The sequence below is a fragment of the Argentina silus genome (assembly GCF_951799395.1).
Source record: "Argentina silus genome assembly, chromosome: 18".
Lineage (NCBI taxonomy): Eukaryota > Metazoa > Chordata > Actinopteri > Argentiniformes > Argentinidae > Argentina > Argentina silus.
The window spans coordinates 10202678-10230240 of record NC_139672.1 but is presented as its reverse complement, the minus strand read 5'-3'; the positions used below and the strand labels follow the sequence as shown (position 1 = coordinate 10230240).

General features: G+C 44.9%; 1 protein-coding gene across 1 annotated transcript in view; it reads right to left on the bottom strand.

The window, feature by feature from the left end:
* Nucleotides 1-27563, bottom strand: part of LOC310819129 (laminin subunit alpha-3-like) — a 65794-nt gene that overhangs the window by 1 nt on the left and 38230 nt on the right. Inside the window, exons 33-76 of the mRNA XM_083690367.1 lie at nucleotides 27410-27518; nucleotides 27154-27251; nucleotides 25651-25846; nucleotides 25119-25245; nucleotides 23859-23998; nucleotides 22858-22973; nucleotides 22058-22269; nucleotides 21367-21571; nucleotides 20877-21021; nucleotides 20413-20553; nucleotides 19705-19866; nucleotides 18889-18990; nucleotides 18583-18666; nucleotides 18102-18332; nucleotides 14127-14240; nucleotides 12726-12844; nucleotides 12469-12549; nucleotides 12162-12262; nucleotides 11897-11950; nucleotides 11639-11790; nucleotides 11033-11143; nucleotides 10716-10827; nucleotides 10160-10330; nucleotides 9555-9751; nucleotides 9057-9173; nucleotides 8348-8502; nucleotides 7725-7866; nucleotides 7479-7578; nucleotides 7163-7279; nucleotides 6761-6931; nucleotides 6339-6490; nucleotides 5775-5981; nucleotides 5350-5498; nucleotides 4915-5077; nucleotides 4470-4597; nucleotides 3945-4089; nucleotides 3684-3782; nucleotides 3326-3477; nucleotides 3040-3157; nucleotides 2629-2772; nucleotides 2337-2467; nucleotides 1440-1574; nucleotides 901-1024; nucleotides 1-435 (exon numbers count right to left, since the gene is read on the bottom strand). The exon at nucleotides 1-435 is cut by the window's left edge and continues 1 nt beyond it. Of these exons, the coding sequence (XP_083546493.1) occupies nucleotides 430-435; nucleotides 901-1024; nucleotides 1440-1574; nucleotides 2337-2467; nucleotides 2629-2772; nucleotides 3040-3157; nucleotides 3326-3477; nucleotides 3684-3782; nucleotides 3945-4089; nucleotides 4470-4597; nucleotides 4915-5077; nucleotides 5350-5498; nucleotides 5775-5981; nucleotides 6339-6490; nucleotides 6761-6931; nucleotides 7163-7279; nucleotides 7479-7578; nucleotides 7725-7866; nucleotides 8348-8502; nucleotides 9057-9173; nucleotides 9555-9751; nucleotides 10160-10330; nucleotides 10716-10827; nucleotides 11033-11143; nucleotides 11639-11790; nucleotides 11897-11950; nucleotides 12162-12262; nucleotides 12469-12549; nucleotides 12726-12844; nucleotides 14127-14240; nucleotides 18102-18332; nucleotides 18583-18666; nucleotides 18889-18990; nucleotides 19705-19866; nucleotides 20413-20553; nucleotides 20877-21021; nucleotides 21367-21571; nucleotides 22058-22269; nucleotides 22858-22973; nucleotides 23859-23998; nucleotides 25119-25245; nucleotides 25651-25846; nucleotides 27154-27251; nucleotides 27410-27518 (5935 nt within the window). The 3' untranslated portion in view covers nucleotides 1-429. The remainder of the gene's footprint in view (nucleotides 436-900; nucleotides 1025-1439; nucleotides 1575-2336; nucleotides 2468-2628; nucleotides 2773-3039; nucleotides 3158-3325; nucleotides 3478-3683; nucleotides 3783-3944; nucleotides 4090-4469; nucleotides 4598-4914; nucleotides 5078-5349; nucleotides 5499-5774; nucleotides 5982-6338; nucleotides 6491-6760; nucleotides 6932-7162; nucleotides 7280-7478; nucleotides 7579-7724; nucleotides 7867-8347; nucleotides 8503-9056; nucleotides 9174-9554; nucleotides 9752-10159; nucleotides 10331-10715; nucleotides 10828-11032; nucleotides 11144-11638; nucleotides 11791-11896; nucleotides 11951-12161; nucleotides 12263-12468; nucleotides 12550-12725; nucleotides 12845-14126; nucleotides 14241-18101; nucleotides 18333-18582; nucleotides 18667-18888; nucleotides 18991-19704; nucleotides 19867-20412; nucleotides 20554-20876; nucleotides 21022-21366; nucleotides 21572-22057; nucleotides 22270-22857; nucleotides 22974-23858; nucleotides 23999-25118; nucleotides 25246-25650; nucleotides 25847-27153; nucleotides 27252-27409; nucleotides 27519-27563) is intronic.

The window sequence follows — 27563 nt, the reverse complement described above, 5'->3', positions numbered from 1 at the left end:
CTGATTAGAAAAGTGGTTTATTGTTGAGTCACATTATTGGATGAGAGCAGACAGACAGTATGATGATTGATTGGTTGACATGACATGCTGTGTGTTTGTGTGCAAAGCTGAAGGAGAAAGTAAATAACAAGCCTTTCAAACTACCATTCTCTCCGATCTCCATAAAATAGTGTGAAATAAATAAAATCTAACCCGTTTTCATTTGATTACACAATGTAAAAATCAAAAGTGAAACAATGCACATTAAATACGTTGAATTTAATAGTGTTATAAAGATGTGGATGTCCATGCAGTAATCGTTTCATCCGTCAAGTGACAATGGCAGTGGGTTTATGTAAACATTCAGAAGTATGACATTTTAGATTCATTTCATGTCGCTATCAAATTCTCCTCATAAGTGCCAGGTCTTAGAGCAGCCATTCCTTCTCTTCATCTCTGGAAACAAAGCAGCAGAACACAGTGTGAACACTCCAATCAACAGACTGTTGCTATATGAAGAAATGTAATAGATACCAAAGCGGTAACTGATACCATCATATCAAAGAGTGGCTCGTAGTGATATCTGATATCAAAGTGTGACTTGTTTCTGGGTCAAGTTTCACACTATGGCGTTATTGGTTATGTAGATTGAAGTCACATGACATTATCAAAACACAGACAGAGAGATATTATTGGGATTGGTACTGTATAGACAAACAAACAGAGATTTTTAGTCAAATATGGACAAAAGAAGAACAAATTCTTTGTACGTTTTTTTTTTTCAGTTACAGTTAGCTAATATGACTGAAAATATGTATTACTGTTAATAAGCTGAGTCGAGTAAATGTGTCGGTCTAGCAAGGAAAGTTTCTCAGTGCATGGACTGTAATCGTACGTATGTACTGTAGGGTCAGTGCTCACCTTATTGGATAGGTTGCGGTCCAGCATCAGTTGGGGAGGTTTTTCAGCGCTACACACATCCATTAGCACATTACCTGTAGAGCTGAACTGACTCAGGTCTTCTGCTTTGTACAGAGACTCTGGCCTGAAACAAACAACACACAATAACAACTTTCAGTCATTGGTTCATATAACATACAATGACTTCATTTAATATAAATATAAGGACTTTAATACTATAAAAAATTAAATATGGAAGTACCCAGGAATACTATAATACTACTGCTTACCAACTACTACAGTAACACTACAACAGTCGTGCAGTAGATACTGCTACTACAACTTCAATAACAACATCCATTGCAATTTCTACAACTTCTATACAGCAGCTACTAGTATGAAAAACGACAAATATACAACAAAAACAACATACCTACTTCTTCACACTGCAACCGAAACAAATACTAATGTACTAATGTAGTGTACTAACATACTAATATAATGTATACACATACTAATGTTCTGTAGGAAATAGGAATGTATTATGTATGTGAGCTGACCGTCTCAGGTAGAGGTTGGAGAGGCAGCCCTTGAAGGTGTCCTTCCCTAAGAACACTGAGGTGTCTGAGTTGGCATTGAAGGAGGAAGCGCTCTGTTGTTTTCCCTCATCTTCGTCATCCACCACCAGCTCAAACCTGTGGGAACGGTGGAACACAACATGTGAGTGAACGTTATTTGATTGTTATCTGTGGTATAGAAGAAGAAGAAGAAGAAGAAGAAGAAGAGTCTTTATTTGGCCATGCAATCAATTCTCCTCAATTGTAGGAATTTGACACATGCACACCCCTCCCGAGACTACACAGAACAGAGCTCTGGGCTCTGGGCACAGGGCAGCCATATTCGGCACCGCTGGAGCAGTTAGGGGTTAAGTGCCTTGCTCAAGGGCACAACGGCAGTGGTAGGAGCCTTAGATATGACGCCAGTAACCTTCCAGTTACCAGCTCACATCCGGCTCCCTCCTAGGGTGGGGATCGAATCAGCAACCTCCCGATTATATACTATATTCACATACAGTATATGGTAGATATTCTATTCACATCAATGGTAATGACTGTACAGATAAAATATACTGTTTATACTGTTCAGATAAAAAGGGTTCTTCATTTGACCCTTTGAAGAACCCTTTTGGGTTCCATGTAGAACCCTCAGTGGAAAAAGTTAAACATGGAACCCAAACGGTGCTCTTACAGGGACACATGAAGAACCCTATTTGGGTACTAACTAGTACTTTTTTGTTAAGAGTGTACTGTAACAACAATGGCTAATGTTACTGATGAGTCTCAATAATCATCATTTATGATGGAAATGGTTACATTGAAAAGAGTGGATTTCTTTCCCCCAGAGCATGTAGATTTCATAGCATTCTTTCAGGCTATTGAGAATATGTGACGCTGTACCTCTGATTTCTCTTTCTGAAGGTGAGGTAATGCCATTTGCCATCCTGGTATTGTTTATTGGATTTCCAGACTTGGTCCTTGAACTTCAGAACCACATAGCCATTGACCAAGGCCAGCTCCATTCCAATGTTCTGTAGGAGATCAGTGAGAGGAAAGTGATTATTTCAAACCCAGTCAGAAAATGTATTCTAGACAACTCACATTCTACAACAGGCCAATGATTCAACAGGCCAATGATTCAAATTGGAGAGAGAGAGAGAAAGAGAGAGAGAGAGATAGTATGAGGACTAACTGTCTGGCTGTTCTGCAGCAGGAGCCCTTCGTTCTCCGTGCTCCTGAATCCCAGTGAGACTGTGACAGCATCATCAGTCAGGCTAAAGCCTTTAGGAGCAGCTGAGAGGGAACTCCCCACACTGAACTCCGCTTTACGAATAGACTGTCAAAGACAGAAATATATCATCATTAAAACTGCAGCCAGTCTCATAGCAGCACCATAAATTGACATACAGTAGTAGCTTTCTGACAGTATCACTTATTAAGTCCTATATGAAAGTGAGGACTGTAATGTGTCGTGTTGAGAATGTTATGTCATGACACTGGTCTAATGATGTTGTTATATGATGTGTATTTTGTATATACAGTATGTAACATCTTTTGTTATGACCAAGCTTGTGAGAGGCTTTATTCTGAGGTTAATGCTTACCAAGAAGTCTGTGGGACATCCTTTACTGATGCCCACCTTCTCCTCCAACGCAGAGAACTTGTAGTTCGTCTTCACGTTCTTCACACAACCCTTCAGTGGCTGTGCCGTAATGTTGTGTCTGTGAGGACAAACACACAACAAACACAATGTTCCTTCTGATATTGGTATTGAACAGTCAATAAGGTTTAAAACAATATTCAGCATTTGTGTAACATGGGCAGACTTTGAATGTAAATGCAAAACGTTGTAAAAAAACGTTTGGAATCTGTGAAAGTAAGGCACGCACCTTTCCCTGAGGGCTTGTGGGATGCCACCAATGTAGTAATGTCTGAAGTCTCCCTTAGTGTACTGGACATTGGCTTCAACCACTTCCTTGCTCTGAACGCGGACCTTCATTTGTTTGGTGATCACAATCACAAGTTCTACTGAATCTGCATTCTAAATGGAGGGAAGATAAGAAAATGTTAATTCCATATCAATTAACTACTCACAAGACAGCCCAAATGTTAAGTATGAGCTTGACTGTATTTCCCCATGTTGCTTGTGAGGGGATAAATAAAGTTTATTAAATTGAATTGAATTGGATTTAATTGAATTGGATTGAATTTAATTTAATTGACAAGTTTAATGAATATTTTCCTTACCACAGGGAACACTTTAGTAGCACTTCGAACTGGTGTTGGGAGCAGGTTACTATGCACAACAACGTAACCTCTCTCAATGGTCAGAGTGTAGTATTTGTCCTAACAAACAAAGAAAACAAAAGCAACACGTTTAGAACCCAGCAACAAACACTATCCTTGAACCGACAAAACAGTGCAGAATACATACCGAACATTTATACCAGTAAAATGCTAACACCGAAAGACCTAATAACAATGAGGAATACGGAGAGAAAAGGGTACCTCATTTCCGATATAAAGTAGCAGTCCGTTCTCTGACCGAGTGGAGATGGTCTGACTCAAGAAGATGACATCTGGAGGTGTATCAATGGCCACCTTGCCATAGCCTGTGCCCTCCAGGTAGTAGGATACCACGGGCGGGACGTACCTGGACAGAGGGGGGGGATTCAGCAAAAGCTTAAAAGACTTGTTCATGTCTATGGCCTGGTTTAAATACATTGATAATAAAGAATGGATAGCACTCTCATATACGTTTCAAATAGTAATACGTTACATTTTTCTTAATTTTATTTAATTTCTGGTTTAAATATACCCACTAACGATTCTCTTCCTCACTCCTGTCTAGACTGCTACTCGAAGCTTAAAGGTTCGATAAACAATGTGGTGTTAATGCCATCTAATGAATCTCACAACAATACTGATTATGCTGGTTGTATTTCTCTGTGGTCTTGCCATCCTGGAGCATTTTACCCCATCAATCTCTAATGTGTCCTTGATGCTTTAAATATATCACTTCTCAGTACTTACCTTTTGCATGGCAGCTTCTGATTGATGTTGACAGCCTTCTTAAAGTTGTAGAGACTGATGAATCTGTCATTGAAGGTGGTGAGCTCGATGCAGCCCTTGTACTTGGGGTAGTTGAGAGCTGCTGGAGGCTAAATGGAAACCAATAATAAGTATGAATGTTTTGATACTGAATAATTATGTTGGTGACAATTTATAAATGACAAATGACAATTTACTGTCATTATCAACAGGGTTGTGGCCAATTTAAATCTACATTTTCTGAATGCAAGAAAAAACAAAGTTAATTGCAAATTGCCCACTGTTTCCCATTAATGTTTTTCCAATTCATGAACTGAATTTCATTTCACTTCTGCTTGAGACCAACCATGCTAGGCACTAAAGTTGTTAATTTTCTGTCAATATGAAAATATGTTTTGGTCTGAAAACATGCTTTCAGAGTACTTACAGTGAAGGTGGATGGATAGCCCCCGATGTAGAAGACCACGTCAGCAGGGTCCAGGTCTAGAAGGTTCTTGGTCAGCATTCCCTGTTTAGCCCTGGATATGGGTTTGTCAGGGTTGTTGGAGGTGAAGAGCTTGGTGAGGACCATCTCTGCGTCTTGGTAGATTCTGAGACGATAACAACGTATTAATATTCATATTCATATTCATACTCATACTCTCATCACATTTCCAATTCCCATGATGACTTGTCCAAGGATGAAATTATGGTTATAAACGAATCGTATTGATCCATTTCATGGATACAATACAATAACTTACATTTTCCAGAAGTTCCAGAAGTTCCAGAACTTATTGTGTGTCGTGGTACAGTAGGCTACAGGTGTCAACATTACCACAATACCACAACGCCTATTCTATTCTATTCAATTACACTGTACCTGTGCAGTTCCACCTTGTCGAAGAAGTAAGGCTCAGAGTCCGATTTGGTAATGGTGTCTGTCCGGATCTCATACTCAGACCCGGCCAACTTGTACACACAGAACAGCACGTGCTTCCTCAGGACCATGCCTATGTAGTCTTTAGATGACTGTGGGAGAGAGGAGAAAATAGTTAGTGAGAGTACTATGAACCCATAACCAAACCTATAAAATCAACGTGGGCCAGCCACTTCAATTAATTGTATTCATTCATTTATTTATCTAATTCATACATTTATCTATACATTCATATTCTTGCAGTTTATTTTGCTTTTTATTCAATCTTTATTTAGACAGGTAAGTTGTTCAGAATTAATTCTAGCAAAAACAGGCAAACAGCTAATCGCAAACAACGACAACTTTCGCCGTGTAATGTCCACACTCACATCTTTGTTCCCGAGGTACAGCACAAACATGTCTCCCGTGTCGGCAGTGCTCTGCCTGCGTCTGCGGTTTCCGTCTCCCCTGCCGCTGGGGCCGTCAGGCCTCTGCAGGGACAGGGTTAGGGCGGTGTAGGCCTTCAGATCATCTAGGTCCTTGGGGGCCCGCAGCTCCACGTGACCCTCGCCCAGGAAGTTCATAGGGACCACCACCTGGAGAGGGCAGGTAGGGAGAGAGGCAAGAGAGAGGAAGGTTGAGTGAAGGGTGAAGCATCCGAAAAATAGCAAAGAGATAGGGATGGTCTTCTTTATGGGAGTAACATCAAAACTGTGTGTGATACATGTGCACCAAAGGGATCTGTGAATGAGCTGCTTGTCACTGCTATTTATCAGACTAACAAACAGTTAGAAACAGACTAACAGACAGTTTATAACAGTAGTAAAAGAAGAAGAGCTATGAGGATGGGCTGAGTGGGTCCCCAGTGTGTGTGTGTGTGTGTGTGTGTGTGTGTGTGTGTGTGTGTGTGTGTGTGTGTGTGCATGTGTGCGTGCGTGGTGGTGAGTTCTTACCCTGTTGGCAGCGTCCCGGGCCTGTTCGATGAGCTCCTTGATCCTCTTGATGTTCTCGGACACGTTGGTGACGGGGGAGAGCTGATTGCTGAGCTCCTCCACCTCCGCCATCTTGTCCTCCAAGGTCGGGATGGTGTCCAACAGGTTCTTCACTGAGGAGGGAGAGAGAGATCAGACTTTAGTCAAGTTCATTTTGCCAATCAATTAATTCATATACTTTTCGATTATTTCAGTACCAAAGGGGAAAATAGCAGCTGACATAGACAAACATCACAGTATACCTACAGTACCTACAGTGTATAGAATAAACATGGTCAAATCAACGCATAAATCAAGACTTGTCTTTATCATATGAGGTGTTGTAAAATGTTCTTTCCCAAATAGCTTCACCGCAAGGTTACATAAGAGGTATGAGCCCTCACCTGACTTGTCCACATCGTCCATTAAGTTGCTGATGTTGGAATCCCCAGGCCGGATGTTGATCTTGTCCACCTCGTCTTTGATGGTGTTCAGTCTGTCTAAGGTCTTGCCGGCCGTGTCATTGGCCAAGGCCGCCTTCCTCTTGGCCTCGTCGATCATGTCACCTATGTCATCTGAAAGGAGGGGAGAGGTAAGGAAGTGAAGAAGGGAAGGAAGGAAGGATGAGGAAAACAATAGAAGACTAAGTTAAAGCTGTATCATTTTGGTCTATCTCTCCAGGAGAGGTACCGAGGCATGAGGGGAAAGATGAAAGTGGAAACAGTCCTTTATCTCATATTTGTACAGCCTTTATCTCCATATCTGTATGAGATAAATGTCGGCATTGTAGTGTTTTTGAGAGCTACCTCTCTTGATGTTATTCAGCTCTGTCTGGGCGTCCAGGAGGTCTTTCTCCAAAGCCTTCTTCTTCCTCTCGGCATCCGTCAGACGCTTCTTCTGATCAGTCAGGTCATCTGCAGCTTCTGTTGAGTGAAAGCAGAGGTTAGTTATGTAAACAAAGTAATGAATAGGTACGTACATGCATTTACTTGGCACTTGGCAGCAACAGTACCTGTGATTGGTTGGGGTAAGGTTGACATACATTCATAGTGCCACTTCATTGGCCTATACAATGTATTTCTATCACCTTGAACAATATTAAAGACACAACATGTAACATACGATTGAGATCTTTTTCTGCGTCCTTGGCGTCCTTCAGAAGGTTGGTCCCGCTGTCTTTCAGATCCTTCGCTTTTTTTGTTAGGTCCTCCTTCTTTACATCCTAGGAATAATCCAAAAAGAAAAAGATGTTTGAAAACATAGCAAAATGCAGAGAATACTCTAGGTCAAAGCTGCCTTTTAATATCCCTTTCATATGAAATATGAATAGAATATACATATTCATTTCAAGTGGTGGTGTGGGCTCACCTTTAAGGCCTTGTCGGCTGCGGCTTTAGCCTCCTTGGCTGCCTTGTCGGCGGCGTTCACGGCATCTGTGATGTTCGTGTAGGCTTCGATGGCGTCCATGGCGTCACGCACATCAGAGCGCCCCCTGGCGTCCCTCACAGCACTGAGACATGGGAGGGAGGGAGAGAGGTAGGTAGAAACAGAGGAGGAAAGAGTGAATGAGGGGAGAGATAGATGAGGGGGGGGGAGAAAAGATGGAATGATGATGGAAGAGCGAGAAACAGGAGGAGATAGAGAGAGCGAGATAGAGAGAGAGAGAGGGGGAGAGAGTATACAGGTAAACGCACGTATATGGATTTTCAAAAATGTCAACAAACAAAATGGAAAAACAAACATCTTGTCCTTGGCAGAAGATAGAAGATCTGACATGGTCCATGGTGGATGGAAACAACCCAACATAAACATAAACAAGAACAACTGCCTTTCATACTAAGTAGTGTTACACTCAGTACTGTAGCTGATAGCTGATCCTCTCTCTTCTTAGAACTCAACTCAATGCTATGAGACTACATTTCCCAGACTCCCCCACAGCCCATGGACTGACTGGACATGTCCCTCCAGTTATATACCCCAGGTGCACTCACTCCTCTAGTTCCTTGGCCAGTTTTTGGAGGTTCTCTGCGTGTTCCTCGGCCCTCACCACTAGGTCCTCCTTGGCGGCTGCCTGGGTGATCGCGTTGACCTTCTTGGTGAGGTCGGTTTTGGCACCGTCCAGCTGTGCAGCCAGCTGTTCATACTCCTGCAGAGGAGGAGGAGGAGGAGGAGGAGGACAACAAGAGAGGCACTGTGACTACAGTACTGTACAGTGCCCAAGAAATACCCTCTGCTCCAGATCATGGCATTCGACGCAACCGTTGATGGTTATCTGAGCGGTCGACGTGTTACGACTCGATAGTTGTCTTGTGCGAATCGAGAGCAGTCGCTGTTTTATACTCCCACAAAATGGTCGAAAAAATGTAACTTGATGAAATTTGGTGAACTTGGCTGACTATCGTTATGCTAATTTTGAAAACATGAACATAACGTGTTAACTCATGTACATCCTGTTAGTTTGTATTCACTGGAGGCTGGTGGAGGTAGAAATCAGAAGACATGCTTACTGTGGTGTATGGAATGGAACACACGTTTGATACCATTCCTGATTCCATTCCATGCATTATAATGAGTCCGTCCTCCTGATTTCTACCTCCACCGGCCTCCACTGTATGTATTCAGCGGTGGTGCATCGTCTTTATTGACTATGTTCACGTGTGTGTTTATGTGTGGTGTGTCATGGCTGCTCTGTGTGCTTACTGTTTTACTGTCGTTCAGCATCTTCAGGAGGTCCTTCGTGTCCTTCAGCTGATCCTCAGCCAGAGCTATCTGGTCCTGGACCTTCTTACGCTCTTTCTTAAGCTCCTCGATGCGTTGCTGAAGGACAAATCACCATTCATTATGGTTAAAGGAAATAAGGACGTTCAAAACCCACCATATACTGTACCAAACAACATGATTACCACACTAACTACACATATGATAGTACCATGATAGTACCAAATGGTAAGTGTGCTTTACAGCATGATAAATACCGTGGTAAAATTCTAGAACTGTGAATCTAGTACCTTAGCCTTTATCACACTACCCGAACCATATTGTCCTGGCTCAGATATTTTCCTTTAACGTTGTCCTTTCGAGTTCTGTTTCAGCAACTATGGTAGATATGGTAGTATATCCCGGCCAGCCGGGTACAGCTGAGCTTGGCTCAGCTTGGTTCAACTCTGCGGTGTAAATTCGATTTAAGTGTATCCTTACCAGGACATCCTCCAGCGCTTTGCCGTTGAGTCCGTTCTGAGTGTTGGATTTCTTCACCATGTCCTCAGCGTCTTTCAGAGCGTCTTCCAGGTCCTTGAGTTTAGCCTCATAGCCGTTCAGCAGCTGCTTGATCCTCTTAGCTGCGTCCTCGTTCTGGCTACACTGCTTGGTCACGTTAGCCTTGATGTGGTCCAGCACTAGAGCATACAAATAGAAAGAAATAGAATAGATGTATACATTTTAAATATTGGAGATATGTTCAAGTTTTTATACTCACATAAGTTATATTTATGAAAGATACAAAGATATGTTTATGAAACAAAGGAAAAAGTCATCCTAATTATGACATTATGCCCTCTTACATCGATCTTCACTCAACTGAATCTGGTATAATCCAAGTATATTAGACGTATGATCTTGTAATGTTATCAAACATAATGAAACTGTATAAATGAATGAATATGAATATGAATAAAAGAAGAAAAGAGGACCCTCAGATGTCATATGCTTGAAATCCGATATGTCTGAGGTGAGGCCCAAAACAATTGTCAAGCTTCGGTTGGACAATAAAGTCAGATTCTATTTCATATCGCAAAGTATCTTACGTTTCTGGGCCTCGTCTTTCTCTTTGACGGCGGCGTCCTTCTGGGGGTTGAAGTTCCTGTCCTGCATCTCCTTCACCATGCGCTGGGCCTCATCCAACATCTTACCCAGGTTCTCTGTAGGCACCGACTGACCGCTCCCGGAGCCTCCCTCCTTCAGCTGGTCCAGCAGCTCTACACACACACACACACACACACACACACACACACACACACACACGGACACACACACACACGGACACACACACACACGGACACACATGGTCAGAGAGGAGGGGGGGAAGAGGGAGAAAGAGGGAGGAAGAGGGGGAGACAGATAACTGAGGATGAGAGAGAGAGAGAGAGAGAGAGAGGTGGGACAGGGAGGGAGTGACAAGAGAGGAGGAGAGAAACATAGAGAGAGAGGAAAGAGAGAGACAGACAGATAGACAGACAGACAGACAGACAGAGATGAGACAGACAGATAATACGAGGCAGACAGACATACAGTAGAGAGGAATAGATTGGGGTAGAGAGGGAGAGAAAAGAGACAGAGACAGAGACAGAGCAAGATCTTTACCTAGGATTTTCTTGAGCAGGTTCCGGGCATCAGTGTCCAGGTCCTTAGCTCTCTTGTTGGTCTTCTCTGCATCCTCCACAGCTTTCTTGGCTTCGACAGCCCTCTCATCCGCCTGAATGGAACACAAACACATACCGTACAGTTAGCTCTCCACAGCTAACTAACAAATACCTATGCAGTACAGACAGACAGACAGACAGACAGACAGACAGACAGATACATGCAGGCACAAACACACACACACACACACACACACACACACACACACACACACACACACACACACACACACACACACACACACACACACACAATACCTTGTCTTTGAGTGTGCTGATATCCTCATTGAGACTGAGAGTGTCCAGCTCCAGTTGCTTCACCTGGGGCTTCTGGCTGTTAACGGTGGAGGTGAACTTTTTGACAAGAGTCTGTGGAGAGACAATAACATTCACATTAGCCAAAGCCACAATGTCTAGACTGTTAACACAGATAAGGTGTAAACCACTGCATAGAGCTATGGTGGGGATGTTGATCCCGAGGGGATTGGAGTGCTGACTGAGTGACTTCTTTACTCGTGTTGCATAAATACACATCGGTGTCTCCTCAAATGAAGCGCATGAGTTGATGAGTCCATAAAGCTTCCACAAGTCACGACCACAACCGCTGGCATTCATGTGCGGCTTCTGACATGTGTTAACACACAACTGTGAGACAAACTTGCAGAGATCTCTTATCAGCTCAGGTTCTGGAATGTTTGTGTGTGTGTGTGTGTGTATTTGTGCTTGCTTTAGCATGTAATATACATGTCATGACTTTATCTGTGTCTGTGTGCATGTGTGTGTGTGTGTGTGTGTGTGTGTGTGTGTGTGTGGGAGTGTATGTGTAGAGCCAGAGGGCAGGGTTGTAATACTCTGTTTAAGTACCTTGGTCTCTTCGATGGCGTTCTCCAGCTTCTTCAGTCTATCCTGGGAAGAGGCACTAACACTGGCATTATCTAGCTGGGTCTTGATCCTCCCCAGCTCCTCATCCAGCCTCTCCAGATCGTTTAGTAGGGTCTGGGCGCAGCTATCACACTCTGGGGAAGGACACAGGCAGACATTATCAACAGATAATCATCGCCATCTTAACTCCATCTCCACGCCATATACAATGCAACTTTCACGAGGTCACAAGAGGCTTACCTCGACATTGTTCATCTGTGCTAGTGTCTTTGGGCACCATTGCATTCTTACACACTGCAGAGGGAGCACAAACGTTTATGAGAATACGTGACTATAACTCCAAACGATAAACCTCAAACCTATAATTATGATGAACTAAGACAATGACAATGTGCACACAAAAGGAACACGGTTTGTATCCTTCAAACGGGGTGAACGCAGTCCAACTCAACAGGGTTCTGAGTTTGGAAGGTTATGTTTTCGCGTAGGTGTTCTACACACTCACCGCCGGTCCTGGAGTCACAGCTGTTTCCGTTGCCGTGACAGTCGCACGGCCGACAACTTCCTCCTGCCGTCGACGGGTCACCATAGTAACCAGGGGCACACCTAGGGGACACAGAGAAACACAGTGGGCATATGAGAAACGCCAAAAATATTCGGCCGATGCTTTAGAGAAACTCTATAATATTCTGCTGATGAAACCATTCCAATGAAAGATCAAAGAGTTGAGGTTCTTCAGGATTAGGGTTAGGGTTAGGGCATTGAAAACCATCTATTCTACCCATCTCTCCTGAGGCCAGTATGGTACAAACCTTTCACATTGGTCTCCCGTGTAGCCTCGTCTGCATACACACTGGAACCCTCCGGAAACCTCTGTACAACCAACAGCAAAACTACAAGACCAAGAATGAAGAGTTAGTTCGGTACACTTAAACACTCAGAGTAACCATTGTTCCTATAGCAAACAGTCGTATACAAGCATTTCATGTCACAAACGATGAATTACTAATAAACTATGTCTCTATAGTTATGTAACCTTGGCACTGATTGGTCGTTTGGTGACACTGACCTGTTAGCTGGCGAACTGAAGGGGCACGGGCACACCTGGCATGTCCTCTGGGCGGCGTTTCCATAGTAACCCTCTTTGCATCGCTCACACCTGTCCCCGGCAGTGTCGTATTGACAATTCTGTCCAGAGAGAGAGAGAGAGAGAGTACAAAGCATAAGTTATATACCATAAGAATAGACCATTATAATAGACCAGATGGATCATTCTTTGCTGTCATGTTTCATATACTGGATATCCATATCTGTTTCCACATTGAAGAGGACATCGTGAATCAATGGACGATTCACAAGAGTAACAAAGACAATCTCTAGCCCCACACAATATACTGTACACAAATCATAACAAAAAACAAGTATTTTCCTTTTATGGACATACCCACACAAGCGGATGAGTGAGTTATGAGTTGATATAACTCCTCTTTTAAGACAAAGGAGGAGAACGTTTTGGATGAAGAAGGGATGGCAAACATCTGTACTAAACCGTTACAGAGAGTGCTTTTGATGGACACGCCAGAGAGAGAGAGAGAGAGAGAGAGAGAGAGAGAGAGAAAGTGAGTGAAAGTGAGAGAATGTGTGTCCTTGTGTCTCTGGGCTCTTGGGGCCTGGTTCCACACACTCACACAGGCCTGGTCTTGCATACAGTAAGACAGAAAGACAGAGAGAATGCTGGCCTCTTAGAGGTCTAGTGTTTCACTATCACATCCGTGACAGGGAGAGAGAGAGAGAGAAAGAGAGAGAGAGATGTTCCCCTTGAGGCTAATGTACTATAGACCAGATTTAACTAGTATTTGTTTTCTGTCAGATACTTTGGGTGCACTTGATTTAGCTTACCTCGCACAATGGACCCACTGGGATAGTCTCCACAGTGTAAACCATGCCCATTTGAATATACAATATCCCCATTCTGTGTGCTGTGAAAGATGAATCCAGCACACCCAAATAATTTCAAAACAAACAACATTATTGAGGGCATTAATGTGGTAACCCTCCACATTACACAATACACACACAATGCAACTATGGCCACCAGTGTAGGGTGGGGTGCCCACAGGATGCCCACAGAAATGCCCCTGTAGGTGAGAGGTCTAGACTGAGACATGGTCTGTGACTCACCCTGGCGTGAGATGGGCTTACTAAGGTGTTAGGCGCCTACCCTCACTTGTGGTTGGCACACCTTTTTTATAGTACTTAATGTTTTCTGTATGTGTGTGTGTGGGTGTGTGTGGGTGTGTGTGTGTGTGTGTGTGTGTGTGTGTGTGTGTGTGTGTGTGTACGTGCGTGCGTGTGTGTGTGTGTGTGTGTGTATGTGTGTGTGTGTGTGTGTGTGTGTGCGCGCATGCATGCATGCGTGTGCGTGTGTGTGTATGTGTGTGTGTGTGTGCGTGTGTGTGCATGTTCTTACCAGGCATTTCCCTGTCTTCTCCTCACATTCATTGGCCAGTCCATTACAGCTGCAGGGCACACAGCGACCCAGGTAGAGCCCACTGCCGTCTCTATAGTAACCAGGGGCGCATTTCTGCAACAGAGAAACACACATACACACAGTTAATACTACAGTGTAGACACATCACACACACACACACACACACACACACACACACACACACACACACAGACTGAGAATTACAGAAAGCGAATTCTGAAACACAGCATCACCAACATACCACAGCAACTAGTTACACAAAAGGCACATTGCTGTACATACAGTATATGTACACAAATACTACACACAGAACAGTCTCTTTGGTTCAAAATAATTCGATTTACAGGAATACTGAACAAACAATCTTTACTTGAGGCAACCTGCCCAGACACAGACAGTGATCCATCAGACTCAGGTCCCCAACTGTACCTGAGATGGGGAGGTGTCACAAACATGTACATACCGGTACATACAACACACTAAGTTGATTCATTTAACCACTGCCACTCAAAAAATCCACAACCTACCCTTTACTCTGTGAAATGAGTCTTGCATGTTATCCATAAAGTAGGTTTACTGTTTATGTCATAAAGTTCAGTCTGATGTACACTTAGTCTACTTCACACTGACTTAACACCACTGATTTACCATAGGTAAAAAATAGTCCAAGACACACAGACACAGACACAGACACACACACACACACACACACACACACACACACACACACACACACACACACACACACACACACACACACAGACACACACACACACACACACACACACACACACACACACACACACACACACACCTTCAGACCACTGTTGGAACCAATAGCTTTACAGTACCTGTATCTGAGAACCGGCATCTTGATCGTTAAGAGATGGGAACTCAACTCTCTGTCCTTGGTCGTTAACAGACGGGTACTGTACCCTCTGGGTACCCTGGTCATTTAAGGAGGGGTACTGTACCCTCTGGGTACCCTGGTCATTTAAGGAGGGGTATTGGACCCGCTGTTCACCCTGTGTCCATCTGTGATTCTGTCTGGGGAAGCGCTGCCTCTCTCCCCTGAGAAAAGGTCGGTGGCTTGCGGTACAAAGTCCAAGCAAGGTCCACCATAGTAGGCACTGTAGTCCTCTTCTATCCACACGCGTGTCTGACATTCCTAACGTTTAGTCTGGGTGGAATAACTCCCCTCTCTCTCCTGCCGCTGCCTCTTAAACACACACACACGAGAAGAGGACACGCCCCATCTACGTTCACCTGCCTGAGTCAGCGGCGCTGCAGCGAAGGGGGGGGCAGGTACACACACATTCAGTGAGTGAGTATGAACAAGCACACACACACACACACACACACACACACACACACACACACACACACACACACACACACACACACACCAGTAATTCTCAATAACAGTTATTCCAACACAGAACCCTCACAATGGTTTCGCTAACCAACACAAAGAGCAAAAAGGAAAACCATAGTAATGTTATACAGATAAGCTTATATGTATTCACATACAAAAGGTTGCTAGGATGTGGCTCCACCTGTGGTTTGATGTTTGTGTGAGAGTGTTTTATAAGGTTTTAGAAAAGTGTTTCTTACTGAATTGTATGTGTGTGTGTGTGTGTGTGTGTGTGTGTGTGTGTGTGTGTGTCAATAGTGAATAGTCAGATGTTTCCAGACAGTGCAAACACTCACACTTGAATCACGTTACCCAAACACACAGACCACTCGCTTGGAGACAATTGGGTGTGGCAGCCACACACACACACATACACACACTCCAAGGGCCCATGTTAGTGTGTGAGTGTGAGTGTGAGTGTACACACTGTCTCGTCCAGGGTGGTGAGTAAGAGCAGCCCAGGTTGCCAGTTACCACACCCCAGCTGATGTGTCAGGGCACCTCTCCTTTTTTTGCTGCCTCTGGCTATGTATTATCCACTTCCTCTGAACACACCCTAGTAGAAGAGGATGTCAATGTATCACCCACGAACACACACACACACACACACACACACACACACACACACACACACACACACACACACACACACACACACACACACACACACACACACACACACACACACACAGGTAGATAGGGCAACAGCGCTTAGAGTACAATTGCAAAATAGGAAAAGTAATACTCAATCCGATCGAAAGACCACTACCGGGCTTTACTTCACGAATCAACGTTTGCCACTGTCTCAAGAACAAATGGTTATACTTCATCGACATGCCAGACTCCCAACCCTAGGGCACTAAACACTAAACCCAACACTAAACATGCTTACTTTACAGTCAAGTGAGATACTGTAGCATTGAATTTAGGTGGATTTTTCCCATGGGGCAAAATGCATTACAACAAACATTTTGTGTTTTTAATTGCGGTTGAGGACCCACCCATGCACTAAAATCACCTGAGGGAAGAATTTAGTACAAACCTTTGCTCAGCAAGAACATCACAAAAGTTTGTATTCTATTTCCAAGTGCTGTTACTATGCTACAGACGTTACACACAGTAGCGGTGTCATCACTAATATTATATCTGCGTGATTGTGCATTTTATCCCACCCTAGGGCTACACGTTTTTTGGCAGTGACACACACACACACACACACACACACACACACACACACACACACACACACACACACACACACACACACACACACACACACACACACACACACACACACACACACACACACACACACACACACACACACACACACACACACACAAAGATGGGTATTTTCCAGTCCATTGTGCACACCGCATTTACCACCAGCTCCTCGTCTGAAGAATTTTTCCTCTTTTCCTTGGCAGTGGCCTCACTCACCCCGGGTGTGGCTCTCATTGTTCGGGCGTGTCATGACAACAACCGCACAGTGAGAAGGGGAGTTCTCTCACAGATCTGTTTCTTCACACCTCCCTCTGCCCACACCTTTCCTATTTGCTGTCTTTCTCCTACTTCTCGTAATCCCTTTCTCCCTCTCCCTCTCCAAAGCCAAAATGACCCCTAGCCCACAGCCCCCAGTACCCAGCCCTTACCTACTTGTTGATAGATCTGAAAATCACTGGATAGGTGGAAGGAATATGGCAAAAGTTCCTATTAAAAAAAGACCTACGCAATCCTTTCAAATCAACATAAAAGTGTAGCGTATTTCAAAGAACTGCTGGACTAACAAAATTAACGTACATGAAAATGGACAGTTGAGTATTGTATTGTATCATATCATAGCATATTGTATGATATCATATACGCATTCATTACATTTACATTTTACATTTATGGCATTTAGCAGACGCCTTTATCCAAAGCAACTTACAACAAATACATTTGTTTAAGTAAGTTAATCATCTATCCATCAGTCATCATGAGATAAAGTAATCAATGCTCGGACCAGGGGCCATAGGCAGTCACAATGCAAGTGAGCAAGCCGGTATGAATTTCCACAGTTGGGCTTCCTACTCCAATTTGTTAACATTCTGCAGTTTCTACGGTGGCGTCCTACGGAGACACTAGCCACACAAATCAAATGCTCCAGTTTGCCAACAGGTTCTGATAACATAAGCACTTTATGACCAAAGTGCTATTCAAATCCATTCGATTGCGTAGTTACAGCGTGCTAACTTGGATGATGCTTGCCACCCACCAAGCTCGCTAGCCAACTAAAGCACTTGGATGAGTATATCCCACCCACACTCTAAAGCGAGCCCCTAGCCCTGTTTGGCCTCATAAGGACCAGGGGCATAGAGGAGGATCAAAGCCTGAGTTTAAAGCACTGGATAGGCCCAGTAAGCACCGTTGAAACCCGGGAGTGACTGTGGAAAAGCAATTGCCCTTGGCACGCAGTGACACGCAACAGCATACGCCTCACTGTGGAAAGCTCTCTCTCTCTCTCTCTCTCTCTCTCTCTCTCTCTCTCTCTCTCTCACCTGGCAGGAGTCTCCAGTGTAGCGTTGGGGGCAGGCACACTCCTCCAGGGTGCTGGCGGGACCCCCGGCCCCCGTGTTACTGGCCTCTTCCAGGCCCACCTCCCCCAGGCTGAGGCGCTGGCTCTGGGTGAAGTAGAGGGCGCGGACCCTCAGACCCTCCAGCGCCGCCAGGACCATCATCAGATCCTCTCTGGAGACGGGCCGGTTGGTGCCCCCGTGACGCCAGTTTCCCTAAGTAGAGAAAGGTGTGTGTGTGTGTAACTTTGAGGTCATGTCAGATGTAGGGTCAAATGGTATTCTGGGGGTGTTAAAGGGGTATTTCAGTCCAAAAATCTATGTTTGTCAGGCAATTATGTCTTTATCATTGAAACCAAATGAAAATATATATATATTTTTTTAAATGGACAATGGATTTTGGAGTGAACTTGTGTACCACTTTAAGACTGTGAGTCTATGAGACCCAAGCCCTTGTGTACTATACCTCTACAAGCTGGACTCTCCCCTGATGGAGCCTGTCTGGAGAGGGGGTCTGTGGGGCTGTGTGGACCAAGGTCATCTCCTGGCTCTGGTGACATCCATAGGAAACAAGACTGGGTTAGTGTGTGTGTGTGTGTGTGCGTGCGTGCGTGCATGCGTGCGTGTCCTCACACCATAGGGATATGACTTACATCGATATCACTACAGCAGGTGTGAGTCATAATATGTCATATACTATGAGCCAAGAGTTTTTCCTGGTCAAGTTAATGAGATTAGGAAAAACACTAGCCCATAGTCATAGTGAACGTACACTGAGCAGGACGTCAGGTCTCCTGTCCATGTTAGCCATGCCCTCACTGGGAATCCCAAAGGACTTGACCTGGTAGGTGAGGTACCCTCCATAGGACGACACCTGAGACAGGAAGACATCTGTGGTCAGAGACAGTGGAATATCGGGACCAGTTGAAACCCGGGACAGATTGGTGACTAAGGTCCTGGCCACACTAGTCCGTCGTTTCGTTATTTTATTGAGACCATGTTTTCTCTATAGTGGACAACAGAGATGACAAGGGTCTGTACCTGTCCCGTTTGTTGTTCCTTTACCGACAGAAACGTTCGGAAGACTTGAACTTTTCAGAGTCAGTTCGTCCACTTAGCCAATTGGAAATGAGGAAGAGTTGTTGAGTTGCTAGCTTGTTTCACTGACATCATTACTGACATCATACCTTTATGCTTTTATCAGTTTTTCTGAACTGAATACTGAATTCACAGAATACTGTGGCTGGGGCCTAAGACAGACAAACTCCTGACAAAGTCTACTGTACTGCAATTTAAATCATACAACATCTACTGATGTATAGTCTTTTGTTTCAAGGAAAATGTAATGAGCTTTAAATGATAGTTGTTTAAAAATAGTTGTTTAAAAAAACGCTACTGACTTCAGCTAATTTTAGCCACCGCTAACAAAACTTGGACTACTTTCAGGGTAAGGAACCATCTGACTATAAGGTAAAGTAAAACAAAAAGTGAATTATCCCATAGGGAAGACATACAGTAATGACAGATAATTAAGCAGCATCATCTTACTGAACATAACTAGTACACTCTAGCTGTGAGCTCCACTCACCCTGTCCCCCAGGTAGGAGGGTGGCGCCACCCAGTGGAGAACTTGGGCAGCAGCGGGCAGCTCTTGGACATCTGCAACCACAGTGTTGCTGGAGGGGTTGAGGACCGAGGGGACCTCCTCCTGGTCCACCTTCTCCAGACGCCAGCCTTGCATGTCCACAAACTGACAGGATCATCATCAATCATACTTATTAATACAATACTATACAGGATAGAATAGTGCAGCACAGTGCAGCACAATACAATACAAAGCAATACAATACAACTTTATTTGTCCATCTGTTAGAATGAAACATTGTGCTCTGCTCTGCTTTCAACCCAAAGGGGCTTCATAGTAGAGAATGTGTTCAATAGAAGTGTTTAAATGGAACCGATTGTATGATATCAGATTTCTGATATATAATATCTGAACAGGTTTGTTATACAGGTGTAATAATGCTATGGAATTTGAGTTCTTGCAACACTGATCATGAGGCAAGATGAGAGTTTGATTATGTGTCTGAGCAAGTAATGTATGTACAATAGTGTGTAGAAATGTTATAGCACACAATGTACTCATTCAGTAATGCCAGGAGCATGACCAAACATTGCACATACATAGACACACAGACACAGACACAGACACAGACACAGACACACACACACAGACACACACACACACACACACACACACACACACACACACACACACACACACACACACACACACCTTGCCCCTGCGTTTAGACGAACTCTGACAATCTTCTGTGGCTCCAAAGCAGAAGCAGCTGAGACAGCCACTGGGGTTAGAGGGGTCAAAGTGGAAGGACCCCTCTTTACAGGCATCACAACGGACACCCTCCACATTCCTCTACAACAACAACAAAAACACAACACAGGAAAACAAATTCTTACAAGGGCCAGAAGAGGCTGATTATTAGCAATATTATGACACTGTAGGATGGACAGTTCAAATAAAGTGATGATCCTTATTAAGGGCCACGATTTACTATGTTTCTCGTTGAACTGTTTTAGTATATGTGTATTTTTGTTTCATTTACAGGACTACAACTGCATTGCCCAGCAAAGTAACCATAAGACAATTCCGTTTCTGTAATAATCCTCTTTCAATGTTAAAAAGTGTATTGCAGTGTATCATGACAGGATGCTAGGGTACAGGATAGGACCAGTGACCTTGCAGAGGCACTGCCCGGTGTCTGGCTGGCACACGTCAGGCTTGACGCCACCCTGGTCACAGTTGCATGGCACACACTCAGGGAAGCGGTAGTACCCTGCAGCGCACCGGTCACACTGGCGCCCGCCGATCCTGGGCTTGCACCTTTACACATGCGTGGATGCACACACACACACACACACACACAAACACGCACGCACACGCAGGCACGCATCCACACACACACATACACACACACACACACACACAAACATGCACGCACACGCAGGCACGCACCCACACTCACACACACACACACACACACACACACACACACACACACACACACACACAATTAGCTAGACATAAGAAGAATCATATACTGTATCACACATCTGCTAACATTTCAAACACATGAGTGATGATCACAATCACACACACACACACACACACACACACACACACACACACACACACACACACACACACACACGACAGAGCTTCACTCACGTGCACTGGCCGGTGTTGCGGTCACAGTCGGTCCCTGCGTTGGGCTTGATGCCGTTGGGGGAGCATTCACAGCCCTCGCAGCCCAGCAGGGGGTGGTAGCTGAACGCCTGGCTCTCACACACGTCGCAGGCCGGCTTCACCGTCTGGGGCGGGCAGATACACATGCCCGTCAACTCGTCACACAGCCGCCGGCCACACTCACACGCTGGGGTGGGGGGGAGAGAGTGAAGTTAGCCAGACTGCAGACACCGTACGTGTGGGTGGGAGAGATAGGGGGGGGGATATGCTCTGAGAGATAGGGGGGGGGGGGGGGGGGGATATGCTCTGAGAGAGAGGGGGGGGGGGATATGCTCTGAGAGATAGGGGGGGGGGATATGCTCTGAGAGATAGGGGGGGGGGTATGCTCTGAGAGATAGGGGGGGGGGATATGCTCTGAGAGATGGGGGGGGGATATGCTCTGAGAGATGGGGGGGGGGGGGATATGCTCTGAGAGATGGGGGGGGATATGCTCTGAGAGTTAAGTGGGTTAGAGGAATAGGATGAGGAGACATGAGAGAATTTGAGTGAATATGGGTGGTGTGTGAGGATATCATTGTGTGTGTGTGTGTGTGTGTGTGTGTGTGTGTGTGTGTGTGTCAGCACGTGTTTGAGACGGTTTCTGAATGTGTGTGTGTGTGTGTATTCCACTCACGTCTGCAGTAGGGGAAGCCATAGAATCCTGTAGCACATCGCGTGCACTTTTGACCAATGACATGTGGCCTACAGGGACACTGGCCACCTATGGGGTTACAGGTGGGGCCGTTGGACCCGGACTTGTCACAGTAGCAGGGCAGGGCTCCGTCGTTATAGGCTGCCACCAGGGAGCGGGCGGAGTCTGTACAGAACTGGGAGGATTTTCTCGGGCTATGGGCACAGGCAGAGAGGAAAGGGTCCAATCAAATATGGCTGTCATGAATGCAAGAGTGTTGGTTTTTAGAAGTACACTTCTAAGACTATTGAATGTGTTTACAATGTCTGCCAGAATGCCCTTCTGACTGTACATATTACTGAACTCATCACATGAATATTGATATAAATAGCTTACTGATGAGGTAAATGCTTTGAATATTGGAGTTGTTCTTTAATACAGTTTACTACTGCTTTTGAGTTCAATGTATTGCATTCTGCAACATAACCACAAGAGGGTTCATTTCCACAAGACAGTTTGCTATTTGGGAAATTCTAGTTTGGTATTCATGAAATTCTAGCATTTCTGTCGAGAAAATCTGTGTTGTGTATGGAGGAAGCAAAGACTTAAATATCCAAAACATTCCTAGGTTTAAAATAAATATTGCATAATCCTAAACAAGCATCAATCACCGGCTACTCAATTTAATCTCAAAACAACACAGAAATATGGAGTGGATTTCATTCCGTCAGCAAAGAATGTTTTGCTAAGTAAGCTAACTGGCTAAGCCTTGACAAACCCTTTTATGGCGGGAGAATACTTACTCTATGTAGAATCCCTCTCCTCCACACTGCCTGGTGAAATCGGCAGATTTATCCAATGGCCTCTCTTTCAGGAGATCGGGGCTGTAACTCTCGTCAGGAACCACCAAGATATAATCCTGGAGCGGAACAAAACATAACGAGAAGTGAAAACCTCGCTTTAAAACCTCCACTTTGATACTTATCATTGAAGAAACAGTTTTATCTGACAGATTTCACTTACAGATTTGAGAATATTGCTAAAAACACAAACACTGGTTATTTCAGTGTCATATTCAACCGTTTGGTTGTCGGTCGTATCATATCTGTAAGAGTATTTGAAGAAAGCGTTTTTTATCTGACAGATTTGACAATGAGAATGTTGATTAAAAACACAAACACTGCTCATTTCAAGTTCAAATGTTTGGTCACACTGTATAATGACTGTTCAAAAAACAGTTATTATAAACAGTTATCTGACACATTTGACAGTGACAATGTGACAAAACGCTGGTTACTTCAGTGTCAAACTGTACAAAAATGTTCATGTCATATCTGCAGCACCTGAGGTGGAATAAACACTGCAAAGTAAGTACAAGCGTAGCTCTGCCTTACTAGGGTTGCCAGGTATAGCTCTAATGGGGCTGTGTGTAGGGGGTTGCCAGGTAGAATACAGGCCCCTCATTGTTGTTTGCTAGATGATATAACACTGAAGAGAGACAGGCTTGTTGTGCCAACCTGTTAAAGCTTTAGTACTGCATACCAGAGGCCTCGGCTCTGGGCTCCTGAAACAAGCTACTTCAGCTCTGGTCTGCACACTATGAGTATGAATGACGGCGTGTGGAGAATTTCAGTATTTATCTATCATCCTATAATCATTTCATTCTCTTTTTTTTTTTTAAATTAATCTAACCATTCTTTGACCAAGACAACGTGGATCCTCTTCTTATCGACGACTGACTGGCACACTGTGAATGATTCACACTTGCAGACAGCGACATTGATTTGACTGGTGTTTCACTGACCAGAGTGAGAGTCTTCCCTGGTGGAACCTTCAGAGAGATGGACAGAGGTTGCTGGGGAAGGTCGAGGGCGATGCGCTTCTCAGCGATGACCACTTCCCTGCAGCCGGAGACCGCAGGGCAGAAGGATGCATTTACAGAACCTGGGGGGGGCAGGGGGGGGACCAGAGGGGAGGGAGAGGAGAGGGAGTTGGGGGGGGGGGCGGGGGGGGGGGAGAAGAGAGAGGGGAGAGGGGAGGAAAAGAGGGGGAATGGGGGTGGAGCAGGGGGGGAGAGGGGAGTGGAGAGAAGGAAGGGAGGAGACATCAGCGTGCCACACGGTAATCCTTCCTCCCATCAACCACATCAGGGGAAGTGTGTCCAGGGCCTTTGATCATCTTGTCATGTGGGGGCGCGAGCCGGGAGGGTTAATCTGCTCTAAGAGAGGGAATCACCCCCCAACCCCAGCTCAGGAGAGCACAAGACCCCAACAGAATCCTCACACACACACACACCACCCAATAGGCTTTCAAACGGTCACACACACACACACACACACGCCTGACACACACACACACACACACACACACACACACACACACACACACAGACAGACACACACACACACACTAAAGTGTGATAATAAATAATCATATACCATAAAGCTTATTTTAGTAGCCGTTTATTTAATTTAACCGCGGAGCGCATAATGGAGACAGGCTACTATTGGAGACCTGGGAGGTTATGTTGCCCCCTCTGCTGTTGCCAAACTGCTGCTCGAACCCTCGATATGACAGAGCTGAATATGTCATACAGAGAATAAATATCCACCAACATTATATCAACATTATTAGCCTACAATAAATCAGTCCAAACCAGATTCTATCTATATTCTTTGATAGATATGGTCATTTATTATCCGACCCATTGACGTTTGCTGTAAACGTTCTGGCAGACTGTTGAATAAATACCGCTAATGTCGCAGAAGTCGCTCAGAATCAATAAATCAAAATAATGCGTTGCTTTAATCATCTGCTAATATCAACAGAGAATACATACTGTACTGTTAAACTATTTCTTTTGACCAGGAGTTAATTAGGAACAGGCGCTTATTTGCTTCAACGTCATTGGCGGCCCGGCTATTATTGGAGACTGCATTTATTAGAAGTTTTACGGTAAATTCTTCACCATAGGTCCCCTTAGACTACAAAGGTAAATGGGTGAGACCTTATATCACGGCCAGTTTCTATTCTAGCCACCGTACACTTTACATGTCCAACTCACCGCTCCAGGTGCGCCCTGCATCCACCTGTACCTCCACGGGGAAGACGGTGTGTTCCGGCTGGGAGAAGTGGACCACAACCACGTACCGGCCTGGCACAGGCACCCTGGCACTGAAACTGATCTCCGTCTGGAGCGGAAGAAAACACGAGTCGTAACTCATATAACGTACAATGTTGACGAATGTAACTTCGGTAATCAAACACCGGTATATAGTAGCAATGACGTGAGATGTGTCAGTGGTGTTAGTGTCATGGAGGACTTCATGTTCTGTCTCAAGCTTCCCAGGATTTAGAACCTTGGTCATCTTCGCTCCAAAACATCTTACAAAAATAGACCAAGAAGCATGTTTGCCACCATGGGGTGGTGACATTGTGCTTTTTCTAAGGGTTAGGGTGAGGGTTAGGGTTAGGGAATGACGTTCCCACACGACGGTTTAGCCAACGCTGCCTGGCTGATACATATCTCCTAGTCCCAGTCAATGTATTAGTGATTCACATACAGAAGGGTACAGATACTGTACGTGTTGGTGTACCTGGGGGGATTTGAGCAGTACCCCTTCACTCTGTGGAGCCGGGAGAGGGAACGCCCCCGACTGTCTCCTGCGCCTCCACTCCTCGCTCTCCCTCGGCGGGGGGGTGACCCGGGGGGAGGACAGGCGCCCGTCCCGCGCCGCGTCCAGGACCAGCGCCGTGGCCGGCTTGTCATAGCGGCTCGGAATGCAGAAGTGACTGGTAGAGATAAAAAGGGGGGGGGGTTGGGTTGGAGGAGGGGGGGGGGGGTGGGGGGGGGGGCAGAGGTAGGGTTCAGAGTGGTCAATGTGACTCATTAGCAACGGGGTCAATGACAAGCCACAGAGTGCGACCTGTGTGAAACGGCGATAATCTGGAATAATCCTATTTAAAATCTTGACATCCTCAAGCTATCACATTCTCCCTCATCAACGTATAGTAATCCTTAAATCACACACACATGTGCGCATACACACACACACGCACATACACCCACACACACACACACACACACACACACACACACACACACACACACACACACACACACACACACACACGTCTTGTGAAAGCTTTCCGAGCCAACCCCTTTGGCAATCCCCTATGACCTCTGTGGCTTAATCTTTTACCCCCTCCAGTCATTCTTCACTCTTTTTCTCCCTTTCTCTCTCGCTCTCTTTCTTTCTCTTTCTTCCTCTTACCCAGACGCATTTAAAAAAAATCGACCTAAAAACTCCCTATTAGTCAAATACTCCCTTTATAGTTTTACTGGAAGTCCTTATCAACCCACTTATCATCAACAAACACTATTTATTTTCTCAGGCCTGATGTTGGCGGCTTATTTCATACTGTTCCTCCCTTATTTATTTTTGTTGAATCGGCGAAACACCATGACAGGAAAAAAAACCTTTTATAAAGCGAATAAAAGTGATTTCAAGTCGAGTTATTTCAAGCGACGGTGAGTTTGTTTTGTGTTTATTTTCGATGAGATACGAAGGTGCTAATGGCCTGCCAGAATGGTGAATGGTGGTAGGGAGAGAGGTTGTACTCGGTGAGGGAAAGTATCCAAACCCCCGTAAAGCACAGCTGTAAAATAACTGGACTGTGGATCGGGGCGACTGACAGGCAACGCAAACATGGCTGTAAATCATGGTGTGGTCATTGGGAGGAGTACAGAATGTGTGAAAGAAGGGAGGGGAAGGAGGGAGAGAGAGAGAGAGAGAGAGAGAGAGAGAGAGAGAGAGAGAGAGAGAGAGAGAGGCTCAGGTACATGACCCTGCCCAGCTTGAAGAATGCATGGAATCACACCTGGTAACCAGATGGGTGTGTGTGTGCATGTCTCCACAACAATATCATTTGAGAAAGGGCTACTGACAGCGAAGAAATACAGGGTTGACTCACTTAGAAAGCGTTTGAAGGAGTCCCTAGTATTGTAACAAGTCCATACATAGCATTGTCAAAGTGCATATTTGAATAGGTCACTTCAAATGTTCTAATTCCAACGTGGAATTACCCTTGTGCCCTACCTGTCCTCTGTGAATCGTCCATGGACAGAGACACAGTGCACCTTGGGGTCCACATACTCCATGGAGAACTCCTCTGCAGGCACTGCATACACTTTATACTGGAAAATAATGAGATTTAGAAGTATTTCTTTCTCCCCTAAACTCACTTTCATCAGAGAAAATACTGTAGTAAATGACAGTAAGTCTGTTCCATTAGCGAGGTAAAATGCTCTCTAACTGTGAAAACATAGGAATGAAGAAAAAAGCTCTATGTCACCAGCAGGATAGAGGCAGTGGAGGTCTGGAGGAGAAGCTCGGCCTTGTGGGTAAGCTGGAACACGGCCACGCGATTGATGCCGTCTACCGCCACGCTCCGACACAGGAAGCTGTCACGAGAAGTACAGTGAAGTCACTTCACTCTAACACAGCAA